Below are 26,908 nucleotides of genomic sequence, written 5' to 3' on the forward strand. Positions count from 1 at the left end.
TCTTCTTCGATTTCTGCCATAAGGCTGGTGTTATCTGCATATCTGAGGTTATTGATATTTCTCCTGGCAATCTTGATTCCAGCTTGTGCTTCATCCGGCCCAGCATTTTGCATGATGTACTCTGCATGTAAGTTAAGTAAGCTGTTAATCAATAGTTATTTCAAAATAAAAAGTTAAAGAGAGACTTCCCTGGTGGGGCAGTGGGTAAGAACCTACCTTCCAGTCCAGGGGACATGGGTTTGGTCCCTGGTCTGTAGAGAGACCACGTGCTGTGGAGCATCTAAACCTGTGAGTGCCAACTTCTGAGCCTGGGGGCTGCAGTTACCGACACCTGCACGCCTAGAGCTCTTGCCTGGAGAATCCCAGGGACGGGGGAGCCTGGGTGCTGCAGTTACCAACGCCTGCACGCCTAGAGCTCTTGCCTGGAGAATCCCAGGGACGGGGGAGCCTGGTGGGCTGCCATCATGGGGTCGCACAGAGTCGGACACGACTGAAGCGACTTAGCAGCAGCAGCAGCAGCATGCCTAGAGCCAATGCTCTGCAATGAGAGAACCATGGCAATGAGAAAAGTAGCCCCCACTTGCCGCAGAGAAAGCTCTTGAAAAGCAGTGAAGACCCCGGCAGCCAAAATATTACTTAATTAAAAATAGGAAAAAAATCCATTTTAAAAAAGTTAAAAGAAAGAAAGACAATTTTCAGATAAATAAATGTTGGATTTGTTGCCAGGAGACTACAAGAAATGTTAAAAGAAATTCTTCAGGCAGGAGGCCACTAGGGAAAAGCTTAACTTGACTCTCCAGTCCCTGAGGGCTGCACACAGTGACCCCTTTCCAGAATACAGCATGGAAAGGGAGAAGGAGGACCTCGCCTGTGTGGGAGCCAACAGTTGCCACCTCAGACAGCCGATCCAGGACAGCATCCAGTGGCAGGTCATGTGGGGACGATCGCCCTCGATGAGATGAAGATGGCACTTCACCTCTATGGTCTTCCTCCCAAAACCCGCACACCCTGTTCACGTCTGAGACAAACATCAGACAAATCCCAACTGAGGAGCAAGCTACGAAAGCATGCCTCATACTTTCAAGGTCATCAAAAACAAGAAAAGTCTGAGAAATGGTCACGTCCAAGGGGAGCCTAAGGAGGCATGATGGGCTGTCCCGGAAAAACTGCATTAGGGGACAACTGGGAAATCTGAATAATGAAATTTAGTCAGTAAGAATTAACTAACCTGTATTGATCATTGTAACGAACAGTACCACACTTATGTGGACTATTGATAATGGGGGAGAGGGAGGAGACTGAGCCCAGGGTATGGGGGGATCCTCACATTATCTTCCCAATTACTCAGTACATCTAAAAGATAGTTTATTTTTTTTTAAAGACAAGATATAGTAACCAATTGCATCATATGAACTTTAGATTCTGATTTAAATAAACTATAAAAGAAAATGATGATGCACTAAGAGATATTGGAATAGTCTGGCTGTTTGGTGGTACTAAAGTGAAGTGAAGTCGCTCAGTCGTGTCCGACTCTTTGCGACCCCATGGACTATAGCGTACCAGGTTCCACCATCAGTGAGATTTTCCGAGCAAGAATACTGGAGTGGGTTGCCATTTCAGGATTCCTTAATGGGCTTCTTTGTTTTTCAGAGCGAAAACGGCATTTTTTTTTTTTAGAGAGTCATCTTTTAGGGACTCCCTTGGTGGTCCAGTGGTTTGAACTCTGCACTTTCACTGTGGGCCTGGATTCAGTCCCCGGTGGAGGAACTAAGATCACACACACACACACACACACACAGAGCCATCTTTCAGAGAAAATACTGAAATAAATGAATTTGAAATGGTATGACATGCAGGACTTACTTCAAAATAATCCACATGTGGGTGGAAAATAGTGGGCAGGAAATGGGGGTGTCGGTAAACACGGAATGAAGCAGGGGGTGGGTGGTCTGGGGTTCATCGCACTAATCTCTCTACTTTTATACATGCTTGAAATTTTCCAAAGAGGAAAAAAAAGTTACAGAAATATTTGTAAAATCTGCCTTAGTGTTTTGGATGCTGTTTTTTAACATCTCACTATTTGTTAAGGTATATTTACTACTTTATTAGCTAATATCAAGGTGTAATTATGCTGTCATCATTAATGATGGTGGATATGAACTCATATTTTTAATGCTTTTGTCAATTTTTGTGTGTATTTAGTCGCTAAGTTGTGTCTAACCCTTTGCGACCTCATGGACTATAGCCCACCAGGCTACTCTGTCCATGGGATTTCCCAGGCAGGAATACTGAAGTGGGTTTCCATTTCCTTCTCTAAGGGAAGTTCCCAACCCAGGGATGGAACCCAGGTCTCCTGCATTGGCAAGCGGATTCTTTACCACTGAGTCACCAGGGAAGCCCCTTGTCAACTTTTACCTTTTTGGAAAAACATTTGGTCATTTTTTGGTAAGATATGATTCGGTTACCATGCTTACCTTTAACATAGTTGGCAAAGAGCCCACACAAGGAAGAAGTGCAGCCTGTTATTTTTCTTAGTGTATACTTACGTTGCATTTTTATTCTCATCAATAATTCATGGGCTTTTTGAATGGAAAACTTTTATTTTTTTATGTATTTATTTTAGTTGGAGGATAATTACAATATTGTAGTGGTTTTTGCCATAAATTGACATGAATCAGCCATAGGTGTACATGTGTTCCCCATCTTGAACCCCCCTCCCACCTCCCTCCCCATCCCATCCCTCTGGGTCATCCCAGTGCACCAGCCCTGAGCACCCTGTCTCATGCATTGAACTTGGACTGGCGATCTGTTTCATATATGATAATATACATGTTTCAATGCTATTCTCTCTGATCATCCCACCCTCACTTTCTCCCACAGAGTCCAAAAAACTGTTCTATACATCTGTGTCTCTTTTGCTGTCTCGCATATAGGGTTATCGTTACCATCTTTCTAAATTCCATATATGTGTTAGTATACTGTATTGGCAGAGAACGCAATGGCAACCCACTCCAGTACTCTTGCCTGGAAAATCCCATGGACGGAGGAGCCTAGTAGGCTGCAGTCCATGGGGTCCCTAGGAGTCGGACATGACTGAGCAACTTCACTTTCACTTTTCATTTTCATTCATTGGAGAAGGAAATGGCAACCCACTCCAGTATTCTTGCCAGGAGAATCCCAGGGATGGGAGAGCCTGGTGGGCTGCCGTCTATGGGGTCGCACAGAGTCAGACACGACTGAAGCGACTTAGCAGCAGCAGCAGCATACTCTATTGGTGTTTTTCTTTCTGGCTTAGTTCACTCTGTATAATAGGCTTCAGTTTCATCTACCTCATTAGAACTGATTCAAATGTATTCTTTTTAATGGCTGAATAATATTCCATTGTGTATATGTACCACAGCTTTCTTATCCATTCATCTGCTGATGGACATCTAGGTTGCTTCCATGTCCTGGCTGCTATAAAACAGTGCTTCGATGAACATTGGGGTACACGTGTCTCTTTCAATTCTGGTTTCCTTGGTGTGTATGTCCAGCAGTGGGATTGCTGGGTCATATGGCAGTTCTATTTCCAGTTTTTTAAGGAATCTCCACATTTTCTCCATAGTGGCTGTACTAGTTTGCATTCCCACCAACAGCGTAAGAGAACTGGAAAACTTTTAAGACCCATGACCATTCTGTGAGATTCAGTTTAGCAGAACTGAGGTAATATGTTCTGTAATTCCTCAGAACTAGACATGTGAAAAGGAATGCATTACAAATTCTATACACTGAACAGTGAGGGCCACACTGATGGTCCCTCCCTATTGTGGAAACCCCACTAGGACATCTATCATCCCAGTCACAACACGCTGTGTATGTATGTCATGGTCAATCCATATACTACATAGGTTTTTTTGTTTTTTGTTCAGTCACTAAGTCATGTCCCCATGGACTGCAGCACACCAGGCTCCCCTGTCCTTCACTATCTCCTGGAGTTTGCTCAGACTCATGTCAATTAAGTCAATGATGCTATCTAACCGTCTCATCTCTGTCCCCCCTTCTTCTCCTGCCCTCAATCTTGCCCAGCATCAGGATCTTTTCTAATGAGTCGGCTGTTTGTATCAGGTGGCCAAAGTATCGGAGCTTCAGCATCAGTCCTTCCAATGAATATTCAGGGTTGAGTTCTTTTAGGATTGACTGGTTGGATCTCCTTGCAGTCCAAGGGTCTCTCAAGAGTCTTCTCCAGCACAATTTGAAAGCATCAGTTCTTCCATGCTCAATTATTTTATTTATAAATAAAAACATTAAAAAAAAAAAACCTACAAGAAGTTCTTTTTTCTTCCCTGCATAATAATGTTAGAAATGCTCCAGGTCCCAACACACTGGATAAAGCCCAACACTGAGAACACTTCACACAGGAGGAGGAACCAATGGCGAATGGTCCCTCAAACCATAATTATAACTTTCGGTGGCTTATAAGCACTGTGACTAAATTCCACATCTAAGGCACACGTGAAGAGCATACACAGTCATAATCAAAGCCTTGCTGGCCAAGCCATCGAGTTTTATTGCAAGGACCTGGCCTCCTGTTCTCCTGGAGCTTCCCCGGGTACTGCTGTGCCAACTCTTAGGAGCACGGTGTTCCCCTTCAGTCATCGTGCCCTATGACCACACAGGGACCCTCAGGACCTCCTCTGCAGGGCAGCTAGCACCCCCCTAGGGAAACACTCCCAGGAGGCGCACACTGGCTTGGGGTGTTGGGAAGAAGGTCGGTTTCATCCACAGCCTGGCAGAAACTGGAGTCAAACTTTAAATGAAAATCTACTGACAACTTGAAGACTGGTGATGGGTTCTTTTTTCAGGGCTGCTGTTAACAAAGTACTGTAAACTGAGGCTTCTTTTCTCACAGTTCTGATGTCCGAAGTATAAACGCCCCCCAACTTCAGAGGGAAGCAGGGCTCCGTCCCTCTGAAGTCTCCAGGGAGGGGCATCGCTCCAGCCCCCGCCTCCATCGTACATCAGTGGGTGGGCGTGTCTGTGTCTGTGTTTCTCGTCTTCTCTTGTGAGGAAACCAGTCATGTTGGATTAGGGCCCACCCTCCTCGGTGTCTGACTCTTTGCCACCCAATGGACTGTAGCCCACCAGGGTTCCTCTGTCCATGGGATTCTCTAGGTAAGAATAGTGGAGTGGGTTGCCATTGCCTGCTCCAGGGGATCTTCCCCACCCAGGGATCAAACCCGTGTCTCCTGTGGCTCCTGCACTGCAGGTGGATACTTTACCACTGAGCCATCACGGAAGCCCACTGCAGTTTGACCTCATCTTAACTAATTATATCATCAACAGCTGTATTTCCAAATAAGATTACATTTTGAGAGGGTTAGGGCTTTGACATATCTTTGTGGGGGACACATTCTGAGATAGGCTGGGACCTTGGACCCTCTCCTGCAGTGCTCACACCTGGACAGATGTCTCCTCATCTCCTCTCCCACTCCTTGGGCAACAGAACACAGAGAAACTGCTGCTGCTGTTAAGTCGCTTCAGTCGTGTCCGACTCTGTGCGACCCATAGACAGCAGCCCACTAGGCTCCCCCGTCCCTGGGATTCTCCAGGCAAGAACACTAGAGTGGGTTGCCATTTCCTTCTTCAATGCATTTAAGTGAAAGTGAAGTTGCTCAGTCATGTCCGATTCCTAGCAACCCCATGGACTGCAGCCCACCAGGCTCCTCCATCCATGGGATTTTCCAGGCAAGAGTACTGGAGTGGGGTGTCACAGACAAACTACAAGGGACTAAAGATAGTTGCATATTAAAAAGCAGAGACATTACTTTGCCAACAAAGGTCTGTCTAGTCAAAGCTATGGTTTTTCTAGGTGTCATGTATGGATGTGAGAGTTGAACTATCAAGAAAGCTGAGCACCAAAGAATTGGTGCTTTTCAACTGTGGTGTTGGAGAAGACTCTTGAGAGTCCCTTGGACTTCAAGGAGATCCAACCAGTCCATCCTAAAGGAAATCAGTCCTGAATATTCACTGGAAGGACTGATGCTGAATCTGAAGCTCCAATACTTTGGCCACCTGATTCAAAGAAACAACTCATTTGAAAAGACCCTGATGCTGGGAAAGATTGGAGGTGGGAGAAGGGGACGACAGAGAATGAGATGGTTGGATGGTGTCACCAACTCAATGGACCTGAGTTTGAGTAAATTCTGGGAGTTGGTGATGCACAGGGAAGCCTGGTGTGCTGCAGTCCGTGGGGTCTCAAAGAGTCAGACACGACTGAGCGGCTGAACTGAACTGAAAGATAGCTGCACACGTGCACTGTAGGGGAGAATTATCAACAGTAAGAGACAAGAAGGCCAAAACCCAATGGTTGCTTCTGAGTGTCAGGAGGAAAAAAGGATGATCCCTGCACCCATCATCACCAAGGGGATGGGCAGACCACCAAGCCACCCCTCCCCCCCTAGCAAGGGCACTTGTTGCTTTCTCTCTCTCCTTCCTGCTGCTGCATGAGCCCCAATAAGGCCCTGCCTGCATTTCCCATCTGGTCTCTTATCCTATATGGTCTGGCAGCAGTCAGGTATTTCAATGTGAATTCATACACCAATCCCAAATATTTCAGGTCATCTGAGTCATTTCTTAAACCAAGGAAATTCTCCCCATTCTGGAATAAAGGAATCTTCAGAACTCCGGGGTCTGGCCTAAATGGGCTTTAACACAACTGGAATATTTCACGAATGAATTTGTCATTTACAACTGCACTTCTCGGTCTGGACTCCTAAAAGTCTGGACTCCTAAGTCTGGACTTCTCAGGCTAGGGAGGTGCTTTCACACTTTTTTGGGCAACACACAGAAAGAAATACATATTACAATGGAATGCAGTCCACAATACATATATACATAAATATATATACACACACAACAAAAGTGTCATGAAACAATACTCACCCTTACTATGCAACGAATTATTTTCTATTCTGTTCTTCTATTTAAAAAAAACCCACTAAGCTGATTTCACAACCTACTGGGGAGTCTGGTACCATTAGTTCAAAATACTGTAGTGGGTACTGGCTCAATCACATCGCGCACTGGGACTCCATGGACTGTAGCCTGCCAGGCTCTTCTGTCCATGGAATTTCCCAGGCAAAAATACTGGAATGGGTTGACATCTCCTACTCCAGGGACCGAACCCGGTGTCTCTTGCCTCGACAGGCAGATTCTTTACCACTATGCCACCTGGAAAAAATACTGAAGGAGAAGCATCCAATTCACAGGACAAAAATTATACATTTTCCTGGCGAGTCCATTTTAAGACCCGAATTGTTTAATTATTTCAACTAATTACAGGGTGGAATGCAAAAATCAATTAACAAAAAAGACAACTTGAAAGATTTTCTCATGTCCAACTGGTGGCCTGGGGTTTCAGCTGTAAGACGCCCCCCTTCAGGACCTGAATGTGCAACGCGCACTCTCCAGTGAGCAGGGAGCAGTGGGAGGATTGTGCCCCAACGTCAGTGTTCTAAACCCAGCACCGCGACAGTCCTAGGGACTGTCACCTCTAAATCTTCCTAACCCAAGAATCCTGCCCTTGCCGCTCGGTTTCCTGGGGGCTTCTCCTCGGTGCTCACTGGGCGAGGCCATGACCAGAGTGGTGGTCCCACTTAACCAGGCAGGTCAACACTGCCAGACAGCCCGAGGACGACAGAAGGACTTTAGTACGAGTAGCAGGTATCTGCTTCTTCAGCAACCTCCATGGACAAGAATACCTAGCATGATAGAAAGCTTTGATCGCATCCTGTTTTCCTGGGCCCGGTTTTCACCCTCTTGTCGCATGATCCAGGCCTCCCGAGCTGGCGTCCCTCCCTGCACTCCAAGACTGGTGCTACCCCCAGACACCCTTCACCAGCACCACTGAAAACGGGGTTGTCAGGGCACCTCTGGAGGGAAATAGAGCAGCGTCCCTTCAGCGGAGAAGTCAGCCCACGCCAGAGCGTCGGCTCACCGGTCTTAAATCCCCCTGGAAGGACGGTTCTGGAGAGTTCTCAGCCAACAACGGCGAGTGTTTTAAGTCTGCCTTACTCAATTAGCCATGCAGGCGTTGACAGTTAAACCTGCGTCGACCCGGCGCTGTTCCTTTCCCATGAGGTGCGTGGGATCCGCAAACGCCAGGGTTAAGACCGGAACTGAGGAGATGCATGATAAGTGAGGAGAACGCTTTTTTCATGAAACGCGTTCACATTTTCAATGAACGCATACTCCATTCTTCCCATGGTCCTTCACCCATGGCTGATGCTTCGTCATCACCTCCATCCTCCAACCTAGACTCACGAAAGCCAATGCAGCAATTTTAAAACAAAAACAAAAAAACACACACGAGGAAGACACCGGCCAACCAACAGCCCACCAAGGTACCCGCCACGCGCCTTGTGCCTTTTAAGGGCTCAGCGGGCGCGAGTTCCAGGACCGCTCAGAGGCCCACCAATCACCGCACCTCCCACGCGTCTCCCCGCCCCCTCCCCGTGATCTGACCAATCCCTGGGGAGGTAGCTTCTCTCCGCCCCCCACCCCCCCCACCCCGGCGCCCGCCTCCAGCCCCTCCGAACTTCGAAGCCTCCAAAGTTCACCGGCGCCCAGACGCGCGCTCCCAGTAGGCGTTTATTTTTAGCTGCCGGGCCAAGCAGCCCCCGCCTCCGGGCCCGCCTCTTCACCGCCCGCCCCCCCAATGGGAGAAGGAGTTTCCGTCGCGTCAGCGCGCGGGCGGATGGGAACTGTCCAATCAGCGCTCGGGGAGAGCTGGCGTCATTAAAAAGCGGCGGAAGACGGTGGGCGGGTCATGACGCAGCGAGTTTTAGTCGTGACTATTCCAGGGGCATCTCGGCGTCCCCTCTTTTTCCCTTTAAAGTAAAACACCTCCCGACGCACACCCCGTGCGTTTGGGGGAAGGGGCCGCGGCCGCGGGAGGGCGGTGCTGACGCGAGCCGCTTGCGGCGTCGCGCGGTCACGTGGGCGTGTTTGGGGGCGGGGCCGCGCGGCGGTTCCGGGCGGTTGGGCGCGCGAGCGAGGAGCTAAGGCAGCCGCGCCCGCCCGCCCCGCCCCGCCCCTGGATGCCGCTGTGCCCCGGCGCGGCCGCCGCCGATCGCAGCGCAGGAGCCGCCGCCGCCGCGGTTGATGTGGTTGACCCGGGGCTGAGGAGGCCGCTAAGATGCCGCAGTCCAAGTCCCGGAAGATCGCGATCCTGGGCTACCGGTCTGTGGGTGAGTGGCGGACGCCGCGCGGCCTCCTAGCTGCCCGGGCCCCGAGCCTCGCCCGGGGCCCGGCCAAGTTTGGGGCCGGCGCGGCCATGTGGCGGCCGCGCGTTTCGTAACCGGCCGCCCGCCGTCGCCGCCACCTCCATCTTGGAGCGGAGGCCGGCGGCGCGGCCGGGCCCGCGGGGCAGCGCGGGGGACGCGTGTGGGAGGCCGCGGGCGAACGGGCGCTCGGGTCGGGTCGGGCCGGGCCGGGTTGGCCGCCGCGCCGCCCGCCGCAGGGCCCTCCACAGCCCCGGAGTCGCACCTGTCCCCCCTTCCCCGCGGGGAGCAGTCCGTGATTGTAGCTGGTGGCCTTTTCCACCGCAAAATTAAAACCCGTGGGGCTTCAACAAAGGACGTGGCTCTTTAGCCGTAATTTTTCTGCCTTGTGAAGTTTCAACATTTTAAAGCAAACCCGGGAGCTCAGAGGACGTTTGGCTGCTGAGGGCCAGTTTCCTAGGAAGAAACTCGAAAGAGCCCCCCGCCCCCCTCAGCCTCCCGCTTCAGAAGCCCCCCGAGATGCTGCCAGCGACCGAAGTAGGAGGGCAGAGAAAGGGAAATTTCTGCCCTCTTGGTGTCCTGTTTTTTCCTTTGGGGAGGAAAAAAAGGTCAGATACCAGAATGTCGAAGTAATTCAAAAGTACCCCTCCCCACCCCCCGCCAAAGGTTGACATATGTTTGAAACTGAGTGTGGCAGTCGTTTGTTCCACCCCGAACAGAGGTGGTCTGGGGTGGGAGGTGGTGGACGGGATGCCAGAAAACGAGGGAGAAAACAGAACCGTTGAACTTAACCGTGCTTCAGGGTGAGGTTTTTATTGTCTTTGACAACCGGAAGTCTGGAAAAATTACTTTTATCTTTCTGTGTTGTTTTTAAGAAGTAGCTGTCCAAGGAAAAGGGCGCACTTGACCACAGTGGGGTAGGGGAGGCCAGGGCAGGGGTTCGGAGTCTGTGGTGACTGCAAAAGGAGGTGACAAACTGCCCTGGGAAAGCTGGTAACTGCCTGCTCATTGGCCGAACTCCCCGACTTCGCTTTCCCTTCTGCTTCTTCACCCCCATTTTCCACGGTCGGTGCCAGGGTCTGTGCTCTTTGACCAAGATCAGCTGCAGCGTGCTTACTCACCCTTTTATCACCTCTCTGTCAAAGTGCTGGGGGGGATATCAAATGAGAGGCCGAGAGACTCTTGTGTACAGATAAGGGGCGCCAGGAGCCCTGGGGGTAACTCCTGTGAGATGTGGTAATCGTGGGGGGCAAGGAGAGGTGACAGTCTTAACAACTGCAGCCGTCAAGTCACCCGCGTCAGACGGAGGCTTTTCAAGTCTCTAACAGCCCCGAATGTCCATATGGAACTACCGCATCCCACCTTTATCGACAGTCTGTATCTCAGAGCCTTTGCTTCTCTGTTCTCTTTTCCTCCTCTGCATTGTGAAGAGTGGGACTCGGACATATCCTGTCTCTTGAATGAGTTCTATCTCCTCAGAGTGCCCACTAGTTAAAGGTACCAGTGTCTGAAGTTACAGGTGACATGAATTACCTGGGCTGCCTGCTTTCAACTGAAGGGAATGTCCCGAACATCCTGGCTTATTTACCCCTTGAAATTCTTGAGATGGTGATTCCAGTCGCCAGTAATCTAGTCTAGCATTTTATCACTGTTTGTTAAAGAAGTTCTCTAGGTCCAGTTGAAACCAATTGTGTCTTACCTGCCTTCTGATGCCATCCTCTTGAAGACCCAGAGGTGACACATCACCCATTTGCCTTCACTTCACGTTTATTCTAAACCACTGTTCATGAAATACTGTGCTGGATTAGCCTCTAGGGGCCCCCAGAGCAGGTCCAGTGCCTGTTTTCTATGCCTTCCTATTGCTAAACCCAGCTCCATTGTGTTCACATTTATTTTCATACGTGGTGATGATTAAAATGTGTTTTGCACAGGTTCAATGACTACCAGTCTTTGCATTTGATTTTACCATTGTTTACCTTTGTTAGGAACCAGGACTTTTTGTACTTTGTGGGCTCTTTTGTTTTGCCAGCATCAGAAACGGAGATAGTTCCCTGATTCCACATCCTAGCCACTTTTCAGAGAATTACGCAGACTTCCGAGTTCACTGACATGTCTGCTTGCCAGTGATGCTAGAGTAGAGAAATCTGAGTGCCTGTGTTCCTAGGTTGTGTTACTGTGATGCTAAACTGTAGTGTCATATTGACTGGGGGTAAAAGAGTGGTGGGATAAGTCTAAGCCCAAAACCGCATCTTTCTTAGAATATTCTCTTGACTAAATATCGCATGCCAGTTTAACTCGTAAAATACTTGTCACTGTGAGTTTATTTTAAAAGTGTGGGCTTCCCTGGTGGCTCAGAGGTTAAAGTGTCTGCCTGCAATGCGGGAGACCCGGGTTCAATCCCTGGGTCGAGAAGATCCCCTGGAGAAGGAAATGGCAACCCACGCCAGGATTCTTCCCTGGGGAATCCCGTGGACAGAGAAGTGGGCTGGTGGGCTACAGTCCATGAGGCCACAAAGAGTCGGACATGACGGTTTGCCTTCAGATGAAGTTACTAAGTGCAATGACTGTTTTACGATTTGGAGTTCAAATTTTGTGTTTTTTTAAAACACTGAAAAAACTTACCAGTGAGAAAAACAGAATTCTCAGATAATTTATACAACTTTTTTTTTTTTTTCCTGAAGCACCTTTCCTGTTATTTACAGTGTTAAGCTTTTAAGGACACGTCACCTGCAGCGCAGGCTGGCTTGCAGGGAGTGCTTTGTATGAATTGTTTTGGTGGTAGCCAAATGTGCCAGCTCCCTGACGTCCATTGTTCTAATACAAATGAGTAGTCCCGTGATAGGAGGTAACTGAATGAGTAGTCCTGTGATAGGAGGTAACTAAACTTAATCTGGCTGAAGTTATAGTGTCAGGTTAACAACTACCTTCAAATAAAATCTGGCATATTTTTCACTGGAATGTTACACAGAGAGGTTTGATGATCGAGTTTGCCATTAGACCACAACAATCAAAAGGTTGTCATATATTACTCTCGGAGGTTAGCAAACAGGATGGGATCAAAGGAATATGAAAGATCTTAAGAGAGAACATGAAAAAATTCTATGGTGTGGTAAAAGGCGTTTCAGTAAAAGTATCTCAAATCATTACCCTCCTTGTCAAAATGTTTTAGGTAGTAAAGAACGTGCGTCCTTTGATTTGGCTCCTTCACAGGGAAAGATATCAGTAAATTTGTTCCCAGTAGAATACCATCCAATTGTATGCTGATTTACTGTATATTTTTAAATTACCGTATCCTTTTCTAACACATGGCTTTGAGGATTTGTAAAGTTAGAGATTGTTTGCCGTGTATAAAATGTATTAGTATGTGAAATTGTATGTTCATGTGCTTTATAACATTGCGAAGTTGTGTACCTGTGGGTGGGGATAGTCCTGTGGTGACCACCTTGTGCTGAAGCTTGAAATTAACTTTTCTTTCAGTGCCATTCATTGTTCTGTACAAGAAATACTCAGAGTTTGCATTTGTAATTTGACTTGCCAGCGCTTAATACAGTCTTCATAGACTTTTTCCGTCTTTGGCTGCGCAGGGTCTTTGGCGCTTTGCGTGTGTTTTCTCTAGGTGCAGTGAGCAGGCGCTTCCCTTGTTGTGGACCACAGACTAGGTGCTTGGGCTTCAGTAGTTGGGACTTGCGGACTTAGTTGCTCCATGGCATGTGATGTGAGTCTTCCCTGGCTAGGCATTGAGCCTGTGTCCCCTGCGTTGGCCAGGTTGATTCTTATCCTCTGTACTACCAAGGAAGTCCCTAGAATTTTTTAAGTATAGTTGATGTATCATATTTATATAAGTTACAGGTGTACAGTAGAGTGGTTCACATTTTTAAAGGCTGTTCTCTGTTTACAGTTGCTATAAAATCTTGCCTGTATGTTCCTCCTGTGGTACAATGTATTGAGCTTGTTTTGCTCATAATAGTTTGTACCTCTTAATCTCCTGCTACCGTATTGCCTCTCCCTACTTCTAAACGTTAGTCCTGTATATCTGTGAACCTGCTTTTTTTGTTATATCAAATGTTAATGTGATGTGCCTGCGAGTTACAGCAATCTGTGCCTCCCTTCATCCCCCCAGAAGAAACGCTGTACTCAGCAGCAGTCCCCTCCCATCCTCTCCTCTCCTCTCCTCTCCTCCCCTGGCATCACTAATCTTTCTGTTTCTACAGATTTACCTTTTCTGGACATTTCATATAAATGGAATCACCTATACCTGGCCTTGCATGCCTAGCATTTTTCATTTAACATAAATATTTCCCAGGTTCCTCCGTGTTGAAGCAGGTAGCAGTAATTCATTCCTTTTGGTTGCCAAATAATAATCCATTATTTGAATATACCACATTCTATTTATACGTTTGTTAACGTATAGGCATGTGGTCTGTTTCTACATTTGGGCTAATATAGATAATGCTGTTAGGAGCATTCCCGTTACATATTTTTTGTATGTGAAATTTTTGTGTAGACATGTTTCTCTTCTTTTGGGTATACTTCTAGGAGTATAATTGTAATTGCTGGGTCATATGGTAATTGTACGTTTAACGTTTTGAAGAACCATCAAACTTTTTCAACCAGTTTACATTCCAGCTAACAATTGAAATCGGTTTCAGTCTCTCCACATCCTCACCAACACTTCTAATCATCTATCTTTTTATTTAATTTTGTTATTTCTATTATCTTAATTAAAAAAAATTTTTTTTATTGAAGTATAGTCGACTCACAGGGCTTCCCTGGTGGCTTGCAGTGCAGGAGACCTGGATTCAATCTCTGTGTTTGAAAGATCCCCTGGAGAAGGGAATGCCAACCCACTCCAGTATTCTTGCCTGGAGACTCGCATGGACAGAGGAGCCTGAAGGGCTATAGTCTGTGGGGTCACACAGGGTCAGACACAACTGATGGACTTCACTTCTTTCACTTTTCGTAGCGGACTGACAGTGTTGTGTTTCTGGTGTGCAGCAAACACTGAGTTACACGCACCTGTGTATTCATCCTCTTTTCCACTGGGTTTTGTCACAGGCCGTTGAACATAGGTCCCTGTGCTACGTAGTGTGTGTGTGTGCTCACTTGTGTCTGACTCTGACCCTGTGGACCTTAGGCCACCCTGCTCCTCTGTCCATGGGACTCTCAAGGCAAGAATACTGGAGGGGTTGCCATTTCCTTCTCCAGGGTGCTATACAGTAGGAACTTGTGTATTTTATATTCAATATATAATTGTATCTGCTAATCCCAAACTCGTGATTTATCCCTTCCCCACATACCGTTACCCCTTTTTAATGGTAAGTTTGTCTGTGAGTCTGTTTCTGTTTCGTAAATGACTTCGTTTGTGTCATATTTAAGATTCCACATATGAGTGATATCCTAGAGTACTTGTGTTTCTTTGTGTGGCTTAACTTCACTTAGTGCGGTAACCTGTAGGTCCGTCCGTGTTGCTGCAAATGCTATCGTTCCTTTCTTTTTGTGGCTGAGTAACAGTCCCGGTCTGTATGTACCACACCTTCTGTGGTCCTCTCCCCTTGGGCGTTTAGAGCGCTTCCATGTTTTTGCTGTTGTAAATAGTGCTGCCATGAACGCTGGGGTGCGTGTATCTTTTTGAGTTAGAGTTTTTGTCTCTTGGGGGTATATGCCCAGGAGTGCGATTGCAGGATCATATGGCAGCCCTAGTTCTAGTTTTTTAAGGAACCTCCGGACTGTTTTCCATAGTGGTTGCACCAGCTTACATTCCTACCAACAGTGTAGGAAGCTTTCCTTTTCTCCACACCTTCTCCAGCATTTGTTATTTGTAGATTTGATGTCCATTCTGATGGGTGTGGGGGATACCTCATTGTAAATTTGATGTGCATTTCTCTAGTAATTAACTAAATGCAGAGTTCCAGAGAATTGCAAGGTGAGATAAGAAAGCCTTCTTAATGCAAAGAAATAGAGGAAAACAATAGATGGGAAAGATAAGATCTCTCCAAGAAAATTGGAGATAGCAAGGGAACATTTGATGCAAAAATAAAGAACAGAAACATCAAGGACCTAACAGAGACAGAAAAGATTAAGAAGAGGTGGCAAGAATACACAGAAGAACTGTACAAAAAAGGCCTTGATGACCTGGATAACTATGATGGTGTGGTCACTCTCCCAGAGCCAGACATCCTGGAACGTGAAGTCAAGTGGGCCTTAGGAAGCATCACTACGAACAAAGCTAGTGGAGGTGATGAAATTCCAGCTGAGTGATTTCAAGTCCTAAAAGATGGTGCTGTTAAAAGTGCCAGCAAATTTGGAAAACTCAGCAGTGGCCATAGGATTGGAAAAGGTCAAATTTCATTTCAATCCCAAAGAAGGACAATCCAAAGAATATTCAAACTACCCTACAGTTGCACTCATTTCACATAGTAGCAAAGTAATGCTCACCTTCAAGCTAGGCTTCAGCATTACGGAACCGAGAACTGTTGAAGCTGGATTTGGAAAAGGTAGAGGAACCATTGCCACCATCCATTGGATCATAGAGAAAAACAAGAGGATTCCAGAAAAACATCTGCTTCGTTGACTATGCCCCATGAACATGAATTGAGCAAACTCTGGGAGATAGTGGAGGACGGGAAAGCCTGGTGTGCTGCAGTCCATAGGGTTGCAAAGAGTCGGACACTTCCGGTGACTGAACACTAATTAGCTCATCCGTCCTTCTTGTACTAGCCATCCTTATGAGTTTATGAAGGGTCATATACAATGTGCAAATAATTTCTTCCATTCTGTGGGTTCTTTTCACTTTCTTGAAGGTGGCCTTCCTTTGAAGCAAAAAGTTCTCAGTTTTGACAAAGTCCATTTTATTTATATTTTTATTTTGTCACTTGTACTTTTGGTGTCATATTTTAGAAACCATTGCCTAGTTCAAAAATATAGATTTACTACTATGTTCTCTTTTAAACGTTTTAAATCTTTATCTCTTACATTTGGGTCTATTATCTATTCAGAGCTAAATTTTATGGTGGGAAATAGGAGTAAAACTTGATGCTTTTGTATGTAGATACCGAGTTGTGCCACCACCTTTGTTAAAAGACTGTTCTTTCTTCATTGGATTGTCTAGACGTCCTTGTCAAAAACCAAAAGTGATCCATCTCAAAATGGAAGTACTGTTTGCAATGGAGAAGAAAGCCCCTCCCCTTCATCTCTCTTCCCTCTGAAAAAAGTTACAAGGTGGTAATAGAAACTCATTTCACGTTAAATAATAAATTACAAAAAAGAAAAACCCCAGTGATCATAAATATATGATTTTTTTCTGGACTATTCCTTTGATCTGTGTGTTGGTCCTTGTGCCAGTATCACACTATTTTGATTACTGTTTTTTTATGGTAAGTTTCAAAATAGGGAAGTGTGAACCCTCTAACTTAATCCTTTTTCAAGATTAACTTCTGAGTCCCTCGTATTTCCATAGGAATTTTTTAGGACTGGCTTATCAATTTCTGCAAAAAAAAAGGCAAGTGGGATTTTGTTTTACAAATTTGCAAGTGTCTTCAACGCCTGGTTTAAAAAACACTTGAATTCTCTTATCTGCTTCTGAGTTCCTTCCTGAGTTCTTTGCAATATATAACTTTATATAAAGTATATAAGGGAAATCCAACCTGCCAGATAGGTACTTGGGAAATGGAGGAGTATTTTAATACTGTCACATTAAATTACTAATACAATACTTTTTTGGGTGATTGTGGCTGTTCTCTGATACTCGGGCTTCCCAGGTGACACAGTGGTAATGAATTCGCCTGCCAGTGCAGGAGATATGGGTTCAATCCCTGAGTCGAGTAGATCCCCTGGAGTAGGAAATGACAACCTGCCTGGAGAGTTCCACAGACTGAGGAGCCTGGAGGGCTATAGGCCATGGGGTCATGAAGAGTCGGACACAATTGAGTGTGCATGCCCGCTCGTGCGTGCACACACACACACACACACTCTGATACTCACGAAGACTCCGTAAGTGGAACTTTCTTAGAAGTTAGTTGTACTATCTGAAATCATGAAGGTTTTTTTTTTGTTTTTTCACTCTGTACCTTTGAACTCCATTGACTTGTCTGCACTTTGCGTGGATCTTCTACCCACACCTGATTTGGGAACGTGGTACATTGTTGTTCAGTCGCTGAGTCATGTCTGACTCTTTGTGACCCCATGGACTGCAGCACACCAGGCTTCTCTGTTCTTCACCATCTCCCAGAGCTTGCTCAAACTCATTTCCATAAAGTCAGTGATGCCATCCAACCATCTCATCCTCTGTCATCCCTTTCTCCTCCTGCCCTCAATCTTTCCCAGCATCAGGGTCTTTTCCAGTGAGTCAGCTCTTCAAATCAGGTGACCAAAGTATTGGAGCTTCAGCTTCGATATCAATCCTTCCAATGAATCTTCAGGATCGATTTCCTTTAGGATTGACTGGTGGGATCTCCTTGTAGTCCAAAGGGCTCTCAAGAGTCTTCTCCAGCACCACAGTTAAAAGGCATCAGTGCTTTGGCGTTCAGCCTTCTTTATGGTCTAACTCTCACACCCATATATGACCACTGGAAAAACCATAGCTTTGACTAGACAGACCTTTGTAGGCAAAGTAGTGTCTCTGCTTTTTAATGTGCTGTCTAGGTTGGTCATAGCTTTTCTTCCCAGGAGCAAGTGTCTTTTAATTTCATGGCTGCAGTCAGCATCTGCAGTGATTTTGGAGCCCAGAAAAATAAAGTCTCTCTCTGTTTCCATTGTTTCCCCATCTATTTGCCATAAAGTGATGGGACCAGATGCCAGGATCTTCATTTCTTAAATGTTGAGTTTTAAGCCAGCTTTTTCACTCTCCTCTTCTACTTTCATCAAGAGACTCTTTAGTTCTTCTATTTTTGCCATAAGGGTGGTGTTATCTGCATATCTGAGGTTATTGATATTTCTCCCGGCAATCTTGATTCCAGCTTGTGCTTCATCCAGCCCAGTGTTTCTCATGATGTACTCTGCATATAAGTTAAATAAGCAGGGTGACAATATACAGCTTTGATGTACTCCTTTCCCGATTTGGAACCAATCTGTTGTTCCACGTCTGATTCTAACTGTTGCTTCTTGACCTGCATACAGATTTCTCAGGAGGCAGGTAAGGTGATCTGGTATTCCCACCACCCATTCTTTTAAACGAATTCTCTTTAAGAATTTTCCACAGTTTGTTGTGATCCACAAGTCAAAGGCTTTGGCATAGTCAATAAAGCAGAAGTAGATGTTTTTCTGGAACTCTTCCTTTTCCATGATCCAGCAGATGTTGGCAGTTTGATCTCTGGTTCCTCTGCCTTTTCTAAATCCAGCTTGAACATCTTGTAGGTCTTAGTTCACATACTATTGAAGCCTGGCTTGGAGAATTTTGAGCATTACTTTGCTAGCCTGTGAGATGAGCTCAGTTGTACAGTAGTTTGAACATTCTTTGGCATTGCCTTTCTTTGGGATTGGATCGAAAACTGACCGTTTCCAGTCCTGTGGCCACTGCTGAGTTTTCATATTTGCTGGCATGTTGAGAGCAGCACTTCAACAGCATCATCTTTTAGGATTTCAGCTCAGCTAAAAATTTCAGCTCAGCTGAAATTCCATCACCTCCACTAGTTTTGTTCGTAGTGATGCTTCCTAAGGTCCATTTGACTTCACACTCCAAGATGTCTGGCTCTAGGTGAGTGATCAGACCATCATGGTTATCTGGGTCATTAAGATCCAGTCAGTTGGAAATACTGGTTCACTCTTTCGCAGATCTTGCCACATTTCAACACATTTCAGTATACAACTATTTCTTTAAATGACATCTTGTAACATCACCACCCATCTTCTCAGAAAAATTAAATACTGGGAAGTAGTTAAGATCACCCTGAGTGATGCAGATTTTCCAGAATTCCTCTTGAAAGTTCAAGTTTGATTGCTGGCAAAATGCTATCAGTTTTTCTTGAAATGAGAGTCTCCTTTCTTTCATTTCCAAGAAGGTGTCTGCCAGAGACCCGCATCTGGAACAGCAATAGCTTCTTGGTCGTTCTTACAGGTAAAAAAGGCATTCCACAATAAAGCTGCCTGTTTCAGACCACTTCCCACACGAGTGCTTTTTCCCCAGGTGATGCCATGCTCAAGTGTGTAGCAGCCACACTCTATGCAAACATCCCATTCTGTGTGCAGAATATTCAAAAGACGTAGATTTAAAGGTCAAGATTTCATAAAGTTAGTTATTTTTACTGCTTCCTCAAGGACACTGTTAAGAAAAAGTGGCCTTTTTTGTTTTCTCCTTTTTACTGTGCGTGCATAGTGTGAGGAGTATGTGACTGTCCTTTACAGTTTGTGACCAGTGTCTTGATTTGTGCTAAGGGGCACCAAGCTAGCAGTTTGACCACCATTGGTTTTGCACCATAAATGCACACAAAAGCATAGTGGAAAAGGCAGATTATACAGTGAGTCCTCTACATAGGAACAGGGTCCATTCTGAGAGTACATCCTTGCATGTGTGTGAAAGTCTCTCAGTCGTGTCCGACTCTTTGCAACCCCATGGACTGTGGCCCGCCAGGCTCTTCTGTCCATGGAATTCTCCAGGCCAGAATGCTGGAGGGGGTAGCCGTACCCTTCTCTAGGGGATCTTCCCGACTCAGGAATCGAACCAGGGTCTCCTGCGTTGCAAGCAGATTCTTTACCAGCTGAGCTATCCAGTTTTTTTCTTAAGTCCAACAGAGTTGGCCTAGGTGCCCAACTAACACAATTGGCTATACAGTACTGTTCTGTAGTAGGTTTATAATACTCTTCACACAAATAGTACATAAAAAACAAAGAATAAAACATTTTTACTCTTACAGTACCTTGAAAAGTACAGTAGTAACAGAAGTACGGTACAAGAGCTGGCACTCGGGCATATTCTCATCTTTGGAAGTTTGTGTGTAGAGGGCTTACTGTGAAATAGTTTGACTTATGAGCCCCCTGAGAGTGTCTCCGGGGCCCCCCAACGTTGTACAGACTGCACTTGGAGAACCATAGTGCACGGGATCTGGCTAGACTGCTGCTCGCTCCTGTTCAGCAGGGTGCGGTGACCACAGTCTTAGCGGAGCCTTCCAGAAGAGGCCCTGCAGCATCGGAGGAGACCAGGCTGGTGAACCGGGAAGGAGCTTGGCATGCTGAGAAGGAAGGAAGTGGGGGTGGCTGGGCTTCGCGAGGTGGAAAGGGGAAGCAGGGTTGGAAAGGTAGGCAGGAGCTGGCTTTAGGGAACTGGAGGGCAGCTTTCCTGTGTGGTACGCAGTGAATTACTGAAGCCTGGGGAGAGTTAGGTGTCTAAATGCCAGTTGACTTGGCCTCTGATGGTTGTGCAATTAGGGTGAATGCTTGGTTTTCAACCTGGTACCGGTGAAGCTCCCAAAAGAGTAATAATTGCCATGGTGGCAGCACTGCCAAGACCTATATGCTAATTAGGTGGTTTTCAAGTCCAAATATCAGCAACTTTATCACACAATATGAAATGGCATCTGTGCCTGTGACCATGAAGTCAGAAAGGTGCAACATTTCCCTTAGCTTGGGCCTGGAAGAGAGCTAATAATAATAACTCTAATACTGTCCACGAGTGGATTGTACTTATTCACTTGAATAAATCAGAACTGACCTGGGACGTGATTGTGCAAGATAAAGCATTATGAAATCTTCAGTGCTCACAGTTGAGAGAACCTTTATTCTTAGTTCTAATTTATTTTGAAGTACCAAATTAAATCTTAGAGTACTCATAGTCTGTCTTAAACTGATAACTGTCAGAATGCAGACTGTTTAGTACCTTTGACATGAATTGCTGATTGATTTAGAAATATAATTTAATATCTGAAACACAAAGGTCCCAGGATGCTATTTTAGTGTTCTAATAGTTTTAAATATATATGGGACTTCTGACAAAAGAGAGTTCCACGTGGGGCATCATAATTTGAAGTCTAAATTGGTGTTAGTTTAGAACAGAAATGCTGAAAATCTTGTACTGTGCTTTGTAGGCAAGTGAGAGCAGGGCAGTTTAAGGATACCAACATAATTACCTCCTCTGTGTCCTTGGTCGGTGTCCTAGCCATGATAGAATTGAGCTCCCCCTTACCTACCTGCTCCCCTCCCCCGTGTTTCCTTTTGTGTTTTCATGCTTGCAGAAAGACTCCTCCAGGACTTTTGAAACAGAAATAAATATTTTAACAAGCCATGTTCCAATCCTGCTTTTTGCAAGATTCAAAGTTGAATGTTAGCTCCATGATGGCATAGTGAATAATTTGTGAAAGTGGAGATGAAAATACTGGCTTTTACAGTTCATACAGTTTTAGGACATGAAAGTGCTTTTCTTGGACTAGTATGTCTTGAGTATAAATGCATCTGGCCAGTATTTTGCCCGTTCTCAAATCTAAATCACTTTCAGAATTTATTTTAGAAGATTTTATAAATACAGGTTCTTTTTAGTCTTGTTCATGATTTAAGTGAGTGAATAAACAACGTAGCTGGCAAAATTCAACCATGGTGGCTGAATTCAAGATGGAGGAAGATTCAAAATGATCTTGCCAGACTGGATGTGTGTGCTAAGTCACTTCGGTCAGGTCTGACTCTGTGACCCCATGGACTTCAGCCTGCCAGGCTTCTCAATCCATGGGATTCTCCAGGCAAGAATACTGGAGTGGGTTGCCATTTCCTCCTCTGGGGGATCTTCCTGACCCAAGGATTGAAGCCAAATCTCTTAGGTCTCAAGCATGGCAGTCAGGTTCTTTTCCCCTGGTGCCACCTGGCTCTCCGTGGCAGGAACAGAAGTGGGAAAGCTCTGTGGGATTTCTAATCCATCTGTGCTGTGCTTAGTCGCTCAGCCATATCCAACTCTGTGCGACCCCCTGTAGCCCACCAGGCTCCTGTGTCCGTGGGGATTCTCCAGGCAAGAATACTGGAATGGGTTGCCATTTGCTTCTCCAGGAGATATTCCCAAGCCAGGGGTCGAACCCACATCTCCCACGTTGCAGGCAGATTCTTTATCGTCTGAGCCACCAGGAAACAAGCCCTCTAATCCATCTGCTGATGAGAAATTAGAAGTGAGTATGACCCTGAGTACCCTCAGGAGCAGGAGCACCTCACTGCAGAGGAGAGCTGTGCAAGAGTTTAGAGCATCCCTGGGGCGGCTGCTGAAGGAAAGGTGAAGTCGTGTGTTCACATCTCAGAAGAAATCTGTGCACATCCAGGCTGAGAGACCTGGATTCATTTTCTGAGCAGTTCAGGTGACCGGTTCTCAGGTGAACCTGTGAGACCTAACATTTAGTTGTCTCAGTTCTGGTGCCCACTTCCAGTGGTGGTTCTTACACTTGAACTTCAGGAGTTTTGCCTGAGACCATGTGCACATTTTCTGAGGAAAGAGTCCAGGGTTTTATCAACTCCCCAGAGGACTTCAGTCCCCCAAAAGGTCGAACTACTGAAACGACTGGTTGACGAGGACAGTGTGTGGGTTAAGTGTACCACATGTTATTCAAATGTTCATTAAATGTTTGAGTCAACTATGTCCCTTCCATGGACCAGGCACTGTGTTCTGAGTCCCCAAGGCTGGGGAAGTCCTGACCTCTGCTGCCGGGGAACTTCAGTCTAGTGAGGGAGCCACAGCAAACAGATACATCACTGCCGCTAGTAATCATTGGCGGGTGTTCTTAAAAACATTTACTGGTATGGGATGCCTTAACCTCCAGACCACCTGATCTTCCTCTTGAGAAATTTGTATGCAGGTCAGGAAGCAACAGTTAGAACTGGACATGGAACAACAGACTGGTTCCAAATAGGAAAAGGAATACGTCAAGGCTGTATATGGTCACCCTGTTTATTTAACTTATATGCAGAGTACATCATGAGAAATGCTGGACTGGAAGAAACACAAGCTGGAATCAAGATTGCCGGGAGAAATATCAATAACCTCAGATATGCAGACGACACCACCCTTATGGCAGAAAGTGAAGAGGAACTAAAAAGCCTCTTATTGAAAGTGAAAGTGGAGAGTGAAAAAGTTGGCTTAAAGCTCAACGTTCAGAAAATGAAGATCGTGGCATCTGGTCCCATCACTTCATGGGAAATAGATGGGGAAACAGTGGAAACAGTGTCAGACTTTATTTTTGGAGGCTCCAAACTCACTGCAGATGGTGACTGCAGCCGTGAAATTAAAAGACGCTTACTCCTTGGAAGGAAAGTTATGACCAACCTAGATAGCATATTCAAAAGCAGAGACATGACTTTGCCAACAAAGGTCTGTCTAGTCAAGGCCATGGTTTTTCCAGTGGTCATGTATGGATGTGAGAGTTGGACTGTGAAGAAGGCTGAGCGCCGAAGAATTGATGGTTTTGAACTGTGGTGTTGGAGAAGGCTCTTGAGAGTCCCTTGGCCTGCAAGGAGATCCAACCAGTCCATTCTGAAGGAGATCAGCCCTGGGATTTCTTTGGAAGGAATGCTGCTAAAGCTGACACTCTAGTACTTTGGCCACCTCACGTGAAGAGTTGACTCATTGGAAAAGACTCTGATGCTGGGAGGGATTGGGGGCAAGAGGAGGAAGGGACGACAGAGGATGAGATGGCTGGATGGCATCACTGACTCGATGGGCATGAGTCTGAGTGAACTCCGGGAGTTGGTGATGGACAGGGAGGCCTGGCGTGCTGTGATTCATGGGGTCGCAAAGAGTCGGACACGACTGAGCGACTGAACTGAACTGAACTGAACTGAACCTCCAGGAGGTAGCTCAGGAATAATGAGGACCTAATTGCACGGGATCAATGTAGATGTTTAAAGAACTTTTGAAGAAATAATCTGTATCAATAACCATTTATGCTGATTGATAAATAGGCTCTATTTCATGTCTCGATTCATTTTCCTAACTTTTTTGTTATTACTAGTTTTAATCAGTCTTAAGCTCCATGTGGTTGTTACAAGATTGTGTTATAATTTAGGAATTTCTCTCGTTTGCTTTTCTCCAGCTCTTTCCCACCCTGACCCCCAACCTTCTCCCCAGTTTTGACCCCGGATCTAGCAAAATTCATTCTTCATTGTTGCCAGACATTTAATTGACTGCAGTTTTTTGGTTCTGTTCTCTTGCTTTCCAACTTGGCTTTATCTGTAAATCATTCCATATAGATGAATATCCTGTTCTTGAAATCTTCAGGGAAGCAGTTCCTGGCGTTTCATAGCAGCACTTCTTTTTCTTCTCTTTAGTTGAGTAGTCCTGACAGGTAACAAGATGATTCATTTATGTAGCTCAAATCTTCATGTTACAGAATTAAATACAAACGTATTTGTCTCCCGTTTCCTCAGAGGCACATGTCTGGTAGCATGTATGCTCTGTGTGCTCAGTCGTGTCCGACGCTTTGCGACCCCAGGGACTGTCACCTGCCAGGCTCCTCTGTCCATGGGATTCTCTAGGCAAGAATCCTGGAATGGCTTGCCATTTTCTTCTCCAAGGGATCTTCCCAACCGAGGGATCAAACCCACGTCTCTTCTGTCTTCTGCATTGACAGGCAAATTCTTTAGCATCAGCTTCTCTTGACAATAGTAAGCACCAAGGAAGCGTTTAAGTGAGTAATAATTTTACGAACCAGTTTTACGTATTCTCTTTGTTGTGGTAACTGCACCTTAATTTTTTTCTCTCCTAACACCCATTTTTTTGAAAATTAGTAAGGAAGTGTGAGAAAGAATAAGGTGGTGTCAGTCCTGCTTAATTCATAGGAACAAGTGAGATAATTCACGTGAAAATGTTTTGTAAACTCCTTAACATGGTGTCTCACTTGTAGCTTCTGGTGAACAATTAAAATCTGGATTATCTGCATCACATGCCCTCACGTGACCCTGTGTGTGCTGGAGATGTGGGGATGAGTGTGCCTGTTAGACTCCAGGGAGCACTTGTACAGAACACACCGGAACTCCTTAGACATCCTTTTTAAAATGAGAATGGTGAGGTCAGGGTTTGTATTTTTCAAAAGGCTTTCTTGGTGACCTTGATATGTATACATCTCACCCTGCCCCCTCAAAAAAGCAACAATAACCAATGCTGCTATTGACAGAACTACACTTCTTTTTTCCCCACTAAAATGGGTGTGTACTTTAATAAGCATGTAATTGATATTGTGTATTGTGTGAGGAACACATTGTTAAACAAGCCTTCACACAGTTCATTGTTATTCTAGCCCTTTTAATAGCGATGATACACATACTCAGGTTGCCATCCCCATTTGCAACCCCGGCTGATTCTGCAGTCTTTCTCTGCTGTTTGCAGACCTGGTCCCCTTATCCCTGCCCTTCTGTCAGTGGCTCCCAGAGAAGCCCCTTCCTGGTACTTCACGGCTTGGCCCTGCAGCATTCGTGGCCAGCAGGGCACTGCAGAGATGACCATGGGCCGGTGCGAGGCTTCAAGCCGTAAGAAGTCGGCAGCTTCCAGTAGTTTTGGGGGAACACTCAGGAGAGGACACGTGGGGAGGGAGAAGGTCCAGCGCTCCCTCTGAGTCGCCCACAGCCACCACCCTCTGAGGAGCCAGCTAAGCCCAGGAGCAAATGAAATGGAAGTTGGTTTCAGCCACCAAGTTTTGAGGTGTTTGTTGTGCAGTGAGTGATAACTGAAACAGTAATTTTCTGCAGTAGTGTGTGTGTGTGTGTGTGTGTGTTTATTTATTGATAATTTTTCATGTGAGTTTGAGAATTTCGCTTCAGTAACTATTACTGTATATAATTTTCTTAGCCAAGTTAGTATATTAGAGATAATTATTAGAATGTTAGCTAGGATTAAATGAATATCTAGAATATGTGGTTAGATAATAAGTCCTCGATAACTGTCATTATTACATACCAGATATTCAACATGTATTTTCATTTAATCCTCACAGCCATCTCTAAAACAGGTACTGTTATTATCTCTGTTTTACAGAGAGGAAACACCAGGAGAACTGCCTGCTCTCACTGACCTAATGGTCACCATCCTATCCTGCTCGGTGAAAAAGAGTCAGTGTATTGTCTTCCTTTGTTACACATTTTTTAAAATCAGGTTTTGTCTTTCTCTGTCTGACTTCAGTTAGCATAATATCCTCCAAGACAAATACTCTATGATGTATCACTTACATGTGGAATCTTAAAAAATACAACAAAGTAGTAAGTATAACAAAAAAGAAGCCAACTCATAGATACAGAGAACAAACTGGTGGTTACCAGTGGGGAGGGAAGTGAGAGGCAAGATGGAGGTGGGCGATTAAGAGGCACAGACTAGTAGGTATAAGATGGAGAATATAGTCAGTATGGTATAGTAGCTGTAGATGGAGCATGACCTTCAAAATAGTGAATCACTGTATTATACATCTCTACCTTCTGTAATATTATACACATCAACTATACAGCAATAAAAAAAGAAGCCACATTTTGTTGAGGTTTAATTTATGTATAATAAAGTATCCATTTTAAGTGTAAAGTTAGGTGCTTTGGGCTTTGGTAGATTTGTTCACCTGTGTAAAACCACTGCTGCAGTCCGAATAAGAAACATTTTCATCATCTCCCATAGTTCCCTCATACCTCACACCACTCCCAGGCAAGCAGTGATCTGCTTTCCATTACTATCAGTTAGTTTTTCTTGTTCTGAAATTCGTTTGAATAGAATCATA

At 45.4% G+C, this 26,908-nt stretch overlaps 1 protein-coding gene and 1 long non-coding RNA gene across 3 annotated transcripts in view; one reads left to right on the plus strand and one right to left on the minus strand.

Moving 5' to 3' along the window:
• Positions 1-7,262: 7,262 nt before the first annotated feature.
• On the minus strand, positions 7,263-8,500 carry LOC113890979. Its single transcript, XR_003510637.1, has 2 exons — positions 7,976-8,500; positions 7,263-7,739 (listed from the first exon to the last, which is right to left on the minus strand). It is a non-coding gene; the product is annotated as an uncharacterized LOC113890979 (long non-coding RNA).
• Positions 8,501-8,828: 328 nt separating this feature from the next.
• Positions 8,829-26,908, plus strand: part of RHEB (Ras homolog, mTORC1 binding) — a 53,058-nt gene continuing 34,978 nt past the window's right edge. The window contains exon 1 of one of the 2 annotated variants that reach the window (XM_027538548.1): positions 8,829-9,227. In XM_027538548.1, the coding sequence (XP_027394349.1) occupies positions 9,176-9,227 (52 nt within the window). In that variant the 5' untranslated portion in view covers positions 8,829-9,175. Of the gene's footprint in view, positions 9,228-26,209; positions 26,259-26,908 lie in introns of those variants that run through there. The other variant, XM_027538549.1, reaches the window with a different exon arrangement.

The sequence above is a fragment of the Bos indicus x Bos taurus genome, chromosome 4, assembly GCF_003369695.1.
Source record: "Bos indicus x Bos taurus breed Angus x Brahman F1 hybrid chromosome 4, Bos_hybrid_MaternalHap_v2.0, whole genome shotgun sequence".
NCBI lineage: Eukaryota > Metazoa > Chordata > Mammalia > Artiodactyla > Bovidae > Bos > Bos indicus x Bos taurus.